General features: G+C 38.9%; 1 protein-coding gene across 2 annotated transcripts in view; it reads right to left on the reverse strand.

The window, feature by feature from the left end:
• Window positions 1-1,226: 1,226 nt before the first annotated feature.
• LOC123513818 (palmitoyltransferase ZDHHC5-like) overlaps window positions 1,227-11,687 on the reverse strand; it is a 47,562-nt gene continuing 37,101 nt past the window's right edge. For both annotated transcript variants that reach the window (XM_045271184.1, XM_045271183.1), the window contains one exon: window positions 1,227-4,511. In XM_045271184.1, coding sequence (XP_045127119.1) covers window positions 3,371-4,511 — 1,141 coding nt within the window. In that variant the 3' untranslated portion in view covers window positions 1,227-3,370. The remainder of the gene's footprint in view (window positions 4,512-11,687) is intronic.

Below are 11,687 nucleotides of genomic sequence, written 5' to 3' on the forward strand. Positions count from 1 at the left end.
ATGATTCCCAAGAGTTCAGATTTTTCAAGGTTTTTATATGCACTACTGACTTTTCTAAAGTATCTCAGCAGTGCACAGAACAGTTTGTTAAGTCTGGTGAAGACTCAAATACAACCTTTTTTGTTCGACACAGGATTTCATGGCATCTCATGCTTTGTTCCTAAGTTCTCAATGTTTTGTTCAACCAAGACCTTCATCACTGTCCTGACCCAACCCGTCCCGTTAAACCCGATTAATTTGTGTAGTACTAAACATATTAATATATTATATTTTGTCAAATACTTGGAGAAAGCTAACTTTTTATATATTTCTTCAACTTTACTTTCCCTCCCTCCCCTCACCCTCCCAAATACTGAGGCCATAAGACAGCCTCTCAACTGAATTCATTTAGTGGAGTAATTTTTTTTTTTTTCATTCCAATATTTCTTGGTAAAAAATACATAAATAAAATGTCTAATACTATCATCACACTTCAAGCAAACGGGAACCAACACAGTGCCCTGGTGTAACAAAACGCTGAATCTCTCAAACTGTACAATAGTTCACACTCTGGAGTACTCCAAAAGGAAAAATCTCCAAAAATTCAAACAAATCCCATAAATCCTAACCAAGGCAATGAGGAGAGCTGTGTGCAGAACACTACGGTGGGTATCTATTGATGACAAATGCCTCCATGTGGCTATGCATCAGCCATCTGTCTTGCTCAACTGATGCTGATGCTGGTCTGGTACAAATGAGAACCTCAGGTGATGTGCCCACACAGAGTAGCATCAGCCACAGAGGAGAAAACCTGACTCATCTGGAATGAACTCTTCCACTGACACACTAATTGTAACTTCAATTACTCATAAAGTAAACTTCCATAAAAGTTGGTGCACACATTACCACTGAGAACAATGCCAAGACTGGTGAAAATTGTATGGCCTAGATAAAAATTTTTGTTACTAGAAAAGACTGTACAACAAATTTAATTATTGAGCATGTACAGTGTGTGTGTGTGTGTGTGTGTGTGTGTGTGTGTGTATATATATATATATATATATATATATATATATATATATATATATATATATATATATATATATATATATATATATATATATATATATATATATATATATATATATATATATATATATATATATATATATATATATATATATATATATATATATATATATATATATATATATATATATATATATATATATATATATATATATATATATATATATATATATATACACACACACACACACAAAGAGAGGAGCCCATGTAAGCCCTGCACACTTCCCTCACATTAACTAAGCCTCTCCATCACCTTGCCTTCAGTACTCTATTTCTGCACCTCATGATTGTCATCTTGTGTGACTCAAATGATGATGTTAATTCTTAAAATTGTGCTCCCTTTAACTCTAATAATTGATCCAGTGTTTATGAGACTGTTCATGTGAAATGCAAAATTCTGGAAGATCCTGGACTACAACCATAACTTTTCCGGAGCAGATAATACACCAGTTAGTACTTTCACAAACCACATATTCAAAATCAAAAATACAATTTCACTACCATTACTGAGGAAGAAAAGACTTAAGAGTGAGCAAGACACACATCAACCATAAATTTTGGTGAGGATTTTCACATAGCAAAAGTTAACAAAATCTTGACAATTTAGTCTCTAATTTTACAATAAATTGGCTGGCAGGTGTCCCACATGAGACCATCTTGCCACTTACTGGACCTCATCCAAGCGCATCCTGCCGTTGCTACAAGAGGCTTGTCACACTGCGAGGGAGGCATCCCAGGAACCTGCTGCTAGCTGCTCTTGTGGGGAAACCAGTTTCTCTGTTACAATGGCTATTTCTTCACATAGAAAAGTGCACAACAGTATTTAGTTGCAGATATGGTGGTGGTGGGAAGGTGGGTAAGTTTCTGCCACAGTCCCCTTCACATTTACCATTGTTAGACAGAAGCACAACTCAGTAATCACTCAAATATAGAATTTATAACTAACTTGTACTGACCACACATTTGTGAATTCATTACTAAAAATAATTCATAAAATATATGAAATAGTAACTTTTATCAAGTACAGAATATCTTTAAAAAATATCAGGATACTTCTAAAGCAGAAATAATTCTGATACTGATCAACCAATAGTCATCATAAAATCAGTGTAAGCATGCATAATATATCCACAATTTACATAACATGATGCTGTGTGCCTGACCAGTCTGTAATAGCCGGATGTTCATTAGAGAAAACACCAACGAGACGGAAGGGCAATAAACACAATCCATTAATTGGGTACATGGTAGTAGGTATCCTCAGAGAGTATGATTATGAACTCAAACAACTCATCAGTATAACTAAGTTAATACTTGAGAGGGAGTTACACTTACCAGCAAATACAATGTACAGAGAACAGGAATGTAGAAGGTGGAGGCTGCTGGAGAGACAGTATTGAGGAGCTCTTGGTGGGTTGAGGCTAAGTCTGTGAGGTGATCATAGAGGTCAGAGGTCAAGATTCAAAAGCTCTTGTTCTACAGATTAGAATAAAGGTGAATATACCACTGTGATTAGTTACATTATGAGGATGAGCAAACCAATTAAAAAAGTAATAAAATATGAAGACATCTTCCCTTCACCTATACACATGGCTTAAGATTCATACCCAGAATTACAAATCTATGGTAAACTTCCTGCAAAATGGAGAACGAATGCTTTCCAATGCCCACCGTACACATCATTCAATGCATACATATATATATATATATATATATATATATATATATATATATATATATATATATATATATATATATATATATATATATATATCCATAAAATATCTCCATTAACAACAATGCAATTGAGGATCATTATGAGGGGAAACACATTTCCTACCAGCATTACCATGTTGGCCAGGGATGCCACATTACCTACACCAACAGCCATAATATCCTTGGATGCCTCAGCTGCACACTGCAACACTTTTTTTCTGACTCCATCATCAAGTCATCGTCTTTTAACTGTAAACAATATTTGTGACTAGCATTGGTGCACACTTGGCAAGAAGTGCCTGAATTTCCCAACAAAGACTTTTATCACACCTTTAAAAACTGAAGTGTCTCAGGTGGATCATTAAAACTTGGCACAATGTCACATAACCACCTTTACACAAAGACTCATACACACACACACACACACACACACACACACACACACACACACACACACACACACACACACACACACACACACACATCTGATGCTGACCCAGCTCTCATGGCCAGAATGGTTTACATAGACATACACTGAAGACACTCATTAATGCAAATTCTGGGACAACCTTGCAATTCAAAGTGTTCACACACTTATTTCATAATTCATGTCATATGCAGAACGCCTGTCAATATCCTGAGGCGTGGCTAGGCGGTGGTCAGGTTTTGGGGTGTGTGTGGGACTCAGGGTGCCACTGTGAGGCCCCCGGGGCCCGTGAATGCCGGCATGGTGGCCATCGTGTGCTGGCCCATGGGGAGGGCCCGGGTGGTGGGGTGGGCCTCGTGAAGACATTTCTATGCTATCCATCATGTCTAGAGACCTCACAAAAGACACAGGACGCTTCTGGACAGGGCTGGGCCTGCTGCCTTCCGTGGGAGTTGGGGGTGTCACCAGACCACCCCCATAGTTCTTCCGTCTGATCTGAGGCGACTGAGGACCCACATAACTTGGACCGGAGTTTCTGCGGCCAACATTGACCTGCTGCTGTGGCGGGTAGGCCTGGAGGGGTGGGTGTCCCATGTGGGTGAAGGTGGGCTGGTGCTGGGCCTGATAATGCCCACTGTGCACACCAGCTATCTGGGTGTGAACGGGGTGGTAGTAATGGGAGGAGGGGCATGTCTGAGTGGGGCTGGTTGGGTTGGACCGATACTCCTGAGACCCACAAGACTGGTATATGACACCTGGATCATTAGGACCACCCGGGCAGTACTGGGGAGGTGACTGGTCCCGCCATGTGTACTGGCCATGCTGGGGCGAGCCGGCCAGCTCCTGGATGTTGTCAAACATGGTGGTGGTGCGAGGGTAGGCAGAGCTCGTGTCTGGGGGTTGACGAATCAGTTCAGACTCAGACATGTAGCGCCGCTGGGGTGAACCGTTGGTGTGGGAAGAATGGGGAGGCTCATAGGAAAACTGAGGATAGTACTGAGGTGGTCCTCGATTCCCATCATTTCCAATGCCAATAAAATCAGGGCGGCGTGGCTGCGTCGGAGTGCTCGGGTTCGATCGACGAAGAGGAGAAGACATGGCGAGGGGTGTGGGCACTCCTCCAAGCTGCTTCATGCGGTGATGCAGCGTGGGGGAGCCAGGAACACCCTGGTACATCTGCTGACCGCTGGGACTGGATGGCCCAGTGCGGGGGCCTCCAGGAACTGGCGGGGAAGTCTGCATGGGTCTCTCCGGAGAGAGTGGGTCTGGTGTGGTCGACCGAGATCGACCATCGAGTCCCCTGCAATAACATAATGAGCATTAGAATACCCTGGCATGTGTGTCTTGACTGCTTGCTCAGTCAGTCATAACAGGCATGTTTTGCTTCTGTTGGAGTCTGGGAGCAGTACTATAAAAAAATCACTCTTCCTCATGGTGACACTGGGAACAAACAAGAAAAAAAAAAAAAAAAAAAAAAAAGTTACTTTAATTTTATAAATCTACCTATCAAACACATAAAGACATTCTGATTGAGTAATACAGATGAGCAATCAGAACATTAGTACTGCCAAAGCATTAAAAATAAGACTGGTAACAAATTTATCTCTGCAAACCAAGGCTGGCACATGCACTGATCTTGATGCAGATTCAGCAGCTAAACATTGGAATTCCAGAAAACACAAATTTAGAACAAGCATTTCCAAAAATTATATTCAATCTTATTCTGAAAATTAGAAAAAAAAGGCAATTTATAAGAGAAAGTAAATGTGCTTCTGTAGTCAGTAGCTGAAATATCTAGAAAATGCAAAGCAAGACTGTTGCATAAACGTAGCAGTACAGAGGTCTAACTTGACATTCTGAAAGCAAGAATCCCTCTCCTATCTCCACTCTGGATCAACAACACACATCTTAACCTTAACCAGACACTACTCAATCTAGAATGAGTTATATGATACACACACTGTCTGAATAGCCCCCTTACTTCCCATACAAGTTGCACACATTCGTGGTTGCCAGCCCAGGAGACATTTCAGCTGATAAAACACTAGTGCTATGAAGGTCCATGACACACAAATATATGGCGATCACAAGTTGTGGTGGTAAGCATTCCAAAAAGTAAGGAATAGTAGCTGTCTGAAGCTGCATTAAAAACAGATCAGTGTGTGTAAGTGTGTGTTTATACTGTTGAACCTCAATAACTCGGATTTCGCAATAAGTCATACTCTGACCAACCCAGGGACTAAAGTCCAAGTTGAACTGCCGGCCCGTTTCCCTCCCCCCCTTTTTTCTTTACTTCCTTCTATTTTGTTTTCTCTTGACATTATTTTATTTCAACAAAAAAAATTGCCCTTTTGCTGTATTTTAAAATGATACTAAACAAAAGTCAATCAGAGTTTATACCGATTTAGTGAAAATTTTTGAAGTGAGGTATTCGCTCCTAATGATCTTTCATAATTTCATCTTTGTTTTGCTATTTGCATTCATCCGATTTACATGAAATTTTCACACATGATTGTTTATTCAATGGTGACTTCCAGGAGCATGATAGGATGATAATGTATCAGACCTTCACTTCTCTAGAAAATATTATTCACTCATACATCACAAAAAGTTTAGGGTAATCATTTCTCTAAATAGGCTGCAGTACACATTCACTGGTCACTTCTGCAGCTGGGTTTCAAAAGTAACGGCTGTTGACCCCCACCGTAAAGGGAAGGGACTCAAGGGAGGAGGAAAGTCAAGGGAGTATTAGCACCAGCCCTGTGCTACTTCCTGCAACTCTCTCTCTCTCTCTCTCTCTCTCTCTCTCTCTCATATTATTATTATCATTACTATCATTACTATTATTATCAGTCTATGTGCATGCCCACACATGCACACACACACAGAGAGAGAGAGAGAGAGAGAGAGAGAGAGAGAGAGAGAGAGAGAGAGAGAGAGAGAGAGAGAGAGAGAGAGAGAGAGAGAGAGAGAGAGAGAGAGAGAGAGAGAGAGAGAGAGAGAGAGAGAGAGAGAGAGAGAGAGAGAGAGAGAGAGAGAGAGGGTGCTAATCCCTACTGCCTCCTTGTTTTACGGAAGAGGTTGTCCAACCATGTAGATGTGGGAGAAAAAAAAAATTCATAAATCCATTTTGGTCAATTCCCCTAAACTTTTTGCGATGAGGGTTCAGAAGAACCCATCAGCTTTGATGAGAATTAGAATTTTGACGCTTGGCCACATACTGAGTCACTGAGTGAGAGAGACACACCAAAGGTTTAAATTTTTCAAGAGAAAAATATTCATATAAAATTTTTTGCATAGACACAAGCATTAAGTGATACATAATTTTTTTAGGGCATGACTCATGCTATAATGCAACTGCACGAGACATTTAAAAATGGCTTCCTGATGGGAGGGGTATTTAATTATAAAAAAAATAAGCTACACCATGTGGTAATTTAGGGTCTGAAGGCTTCGGAGAGACAATAATCTCAAAATAAATCCTGCACCGGCCCTCTAAAGTCCAAGTTGAACTGCCTGCTCCCCCCTCCTTTTTTTCGGGGGGAGGGGGTGGGGGGTTGGATTCGTATAAGTTGGACATTGCCATTTATCGGACCAACCTTTCCCCATATTAATCCGAGTTAGCAAAGGATCAACAGTACTTATAGCTATGCTATGTTAATACTACTGTCTATTGCAATCAACCCTCAGTTTAATGGATTTCCAAGTTACTACATTTTGGATCCAACTGGCTGGGCAAGTAATGATAGTGTGAACTAATTTCAAATATACTTCTGAACAACCTACACCTGTCCACCTGGCTGGGATCCCTTATAGGCAAATAGCCTTTATAATAAGATAGAAGAAAAGGGCATTGTTCCCCAGACCTGGCAGCAGCAAGTGGCAAGGTATGTTCCCTCACTTCAAGGAGGAAGTTTTGAAAATTTCAATCAACACAATAATACAAAATTACATAATCTTCCATGCAGGTTTCAATGTCTGACATGAGAAGCAGCAAGAGACAAAGTAAATATTCAGCAGAAAAAACAAACATTTATGACACTGAGAAGGACAAAAACATTCATTTAACATGTAAGGAAAGCTTCACCAATATAGTACATATCATCAGAAAAACATGTGCTTGGAATACCATTCTAGTAACACTTGCTGGACATTTGCTGCAGGTAAGGAATAATGTGTAGCAATTTAGCATCAATCATATTATGGTCCATCTAAACTGAGGGTTTCATTACAAAAATAAATAATCATCTAATCTTAATTATATCTACCTATGCATGTGTGTGAAAAACACTGGATGGACAACTTCAGAGTTTCCTGAGCATGTTACTTAAAATTTAACACACATGGGATGTTCCCACTTCACTTCCTCATAGTCAAGATTCAACATTCTCAGAAGGAAAGTTTAAGTGTAAGCACTTCAACTCATTATATCACTTCTCACCCTTATATGTTCCATTACAACCTTAATGGTTCCCACACTAAAAGTTATGTTACTCTCTTCTCATCTGAATAACCACTATTTTTCAAGACATCCCATTCGTCAGCACCTCAATTCACTTTCCAAGCCCACTTTTCCACTCCTATCCCCAAATACACTACCTTGTTTATTCTTTCCAATGACTGTCTCTTTTCCTTCTCTTTCCTTTTGACATTGTTGCTTCCAATCCTGTCCTCTTGTCCCACCACAACTGATTTATCATGTTTTGATTTTGCTTTGGTTTAAAAATAATTCTTGGTTACTAGAGAGAGAGAGAGAGAGAGAGAGAGAGAGAGAGAGAGAGAGAGAGAGAGAGAGAGAGAGAGAGAGAGAGAGAGAGAGAGAGAGAGAGAGAGAGAGAGAGAGAGAGAGAGAGAGAGAAACCTAGTTTAGCAAAGCAAACCAAGTAAACAGTGAAGCAACACATTTTCCATTTAAATCTGAACAAGTTTGGAACATGCCCGCCATTTAGCCATCAGTAACCCAGGCCAATATGCCTCACCAAGAGAAGTAGCTGGGACCTGGCAGCCACATACACAAACTCACACATTTGTAATCACACCCACCAGTGTTCTTTCAAATTTACAAAAAAAAAAAAAAAATAATAAATAAAAAAATAAATAAATAAAAAAATATATAAAAAAAATCAAGCTATTGTTGATAAACTACTCCTTAGAAAGTGAGCAATCAGTAGTGGATAAAGCTGCCAGAATTTCTATTCAAAAGAGCAAACTATTTCTATAAGTTGTTCAAACAATTAAGGAAAAATCCTTCCACTAAACCAAGCTTGTATTGATTCAGTTTCCATCACAGTGAGCTTTTAGTGCACATGTCTCAGCATTCCCAGCATGCCAGAAACATCCACATTACTTTTTACTCTCTTCGTCCGGCTGTTTCCCACACGTGGGGTGGCCCCTGGGAGGAAGCATGACAGAGATTGCAGTTTAATAACAAGGAAGAAGAAAAATCATGAGCACCAAACAAGATACAACTTTGTGATGTAATCATCTCCACTTCTTCATGAACACTATAACCTGCACCAATGTTTCTATAATTTTCCCCTTTTTTTTTTTCCAGAGTGACCTTTAAAGTCATTATCAAACATGAGGCTACTGTATTGCATAACAAACCCATACACTGAAACTATAGAACACCACTTACAGTGGTCCACCATGGTCCTCCATGGGTCACAGCTTCCTGTCTGAGAACCAATGACCTACAACTTTCCATAACAAGTACAGTATGTACTATTCCCTCTTCTTGATCAATGCTCATCTTAATGTTTTCCTTTATCAGTTGATCAACAACCTCCTGACAGAATGGTTTATGTCATGATTGTGTAATGTTCTTTACCCAACATGTAACCTAAACACAATCTTGAGGTTTTCTTTTTTCAGCTGATCAACAACCTCCAGGCAGAATGGTTTACATCACCATTGTACTGCACTTTTTTTCTCTCTATCTCTATGTAGGGAGAGAACTGCCTAAGGATTAATAATAATTATAATATAAAAAAAAAGCTAGCAAAAGAAAAAATATAAGTGCTTTGAAACCTCCCTTTTAAATTAATTAAGTCACAGGGAAGTGGAAATACAGAAGCTGGTAGGGAGTTCCAGAGTTTACCAGAGGAAGGGATGAATGATTGAGAATAGTACTGGTCAATTCAATGTACAAACTATAGGTGAGAGAGAGAGAGAGGAAAGTCTTGTATAGCAAGGCCACAGGAGGAAGGGAGGCATGCAGTTTGCAAGATCAGAAGAGCAGTTAGCTTGATAATAGTGATAGGAGATAATGTAGGAGATGCAACAATGCAGTGGTTGAGGATTGGAAGTTAGAGGAGTGGAGTTGATAAGATACTTTCAGTGATCTCAGGAGGGTTTTGGAGCAATGGGACCCGATACAGATATAAGATTGTGATTGGAAGAGGCCAGTAGAGAAGAAAGGGTAACAGCATAAGCAAAAGGATTGGAGGTTAGGAAAAGGGTCAAGAATGTTGGGTGTACATGGGTACACACAATAATATCCACTTTCTCCATTCCTTCTAATCCACATAGAGCACACCACTATGTCTCTGTCACCAAAAGCTCTGCTCTGAACAGACTTAAACATGGTTCGGCAAATCTCCTTATCAAATATCTTATCTTGAGTCACACATGCATCCTACATGATATCAGCACATTTAACCAGTACAGGTTAAGGATCCCTTGTCCTAAAAATAAATAAATAAACAAATAAATAAATAAATAAAATAGAAACCTTCCACACCTGGAAGCATTATCTATGGCTTATTAACATTTCTACACTAATATGACACAAAAGCTGTACAGTAATAGATCATTGATATTACTTTACATCAGACTAACAATGTGAGAAACATCCTGAGAAACACACGTACAGGAAGAAAATGCAAGATGGCTTTAGAGTGAATGCAAACTTGAACTGTGACATCAACATATCTTCCAACAATATCTCTCTTTTAGTAAGTTTTATATTTCTAGTGACTGATTTTCTTGTGAGAGGCATGATTCATTAAACACTGCTCCTTACAAATACACCCAGTGAAAGACTTAAATACAAATAGTACATAATCTGAAGGGACAAGCTTCCAATGCAAAATGGTGAAAAAGTGTGTAAGCTTCAAGTACATAGAAACCTTATGCATATAGCAGTGGAAACCCTGATGAAAATGACTCTGCAAAGGTCCATATTAGGTTACCTGGGAAGCCACTCAAAACACCTGCACTGACTTTGCTAATCCAAATTCATAAACATACCTGGCTGACAGTTCCACAGAGCCAACCTCAATTAAATCAATGTTTACATGGATATGAGAAATTCTGGCACCTTTCTGATAAAAGAAATTAAAGTGTTAATCATGAATATCAAACATATTGCAGAGGGGACTGTAGAAATGGTGATTATGTCTGGCAGAAACAGGCTAGGAAGAGAATGCTGCTGTTCACACATCTCAGCATCCAGCTGCCTCACTGTTTACAAGAAAGGAGCTAAGTGTGTGTGTGTGTGTGTGTGTGTGTGTGTGTGTGTGTGTGTGTGTGTGTGTGTGTGTGTGTGTGTGTGTGTGTGTGTGTGTGTGTGTGTGTGTGTGTGTGTGTGTGTGTGTGTGTGTGTGTGTGTGTGTGTGTGTGTGTGTGTGTGTGTGTGTGCGCGCATGTGAGCGCATTCACTAATTTAATGAACCAGAGAAAGATCCCAGTAAACACAGTACATCCTGGGGACAAGTCAGAGGCAAGTGAAGGGGAGGGGGGACAGTAGCACGGTGCTGAAGAGACACACCACGCCAGCCTGGTAATTCAGTTACAAGACTCAGGAGTGGCTCAGTCATGAACAAGCCAACAAAACAAGCCTAAACAAGCTCCACTTTTCATAGACACAAGCAACTTAAATATAAGCAACACAAACATTGGTAATAAAAATAAAATGATCACCAGTGAATAAAGAAATACACACCTAAATGTAATAACTGTAATCTGCTTGCCAATAAACATTTGATTTCATAGCAAAACATGCACTTTACACTATAGAAAGATTATCAATATTTACCATATATATATATATATATATATATATATATATATATATATATATATATATATATATATATATATATATATATATATATAAGAATGAATAAATATCATAACATTTTATATTCAACTAATATTTTAATATTCAAGCACAAATTCTGTTAATTTGGATTTTATCTATAACTGATAAAAAAAAAAAAATAAAAAAATTGAAATAAAATAAACAAAAACAAGCACATCTAGATTCTGATACAACTCAGAATGAACTCTGATTAAAACCATGAGAGTCAAGAGTGAAAGTCACATTTAATGAGATCATTCAATCATTCTCGATACTAGGTAAAACATTTAAATTCTGTGCAATGGAAACGCTTGCTACTAAAGAGATCAATTTCTCTGTAAAAGTTGTCAAGTGATACTGTAATGAGTTATATTAAACAGTGGTGAACTGATG

Source organism: Portunus trituberculatus, chromosome 37 (assembly GCF_017591435.1).
Source record: "Portunus trituberculatus isolate SZX2019 chromosome 37, ASM1759143v1, whole genome shotgun sequence".
In the NCBI taxonomy this organism is placed as follows: Eukaryota; Metazoa; Arthropoda; class Malacostraca; order Decapoda; family Portunidae; genus Portunus; species Portunus trituberculatus.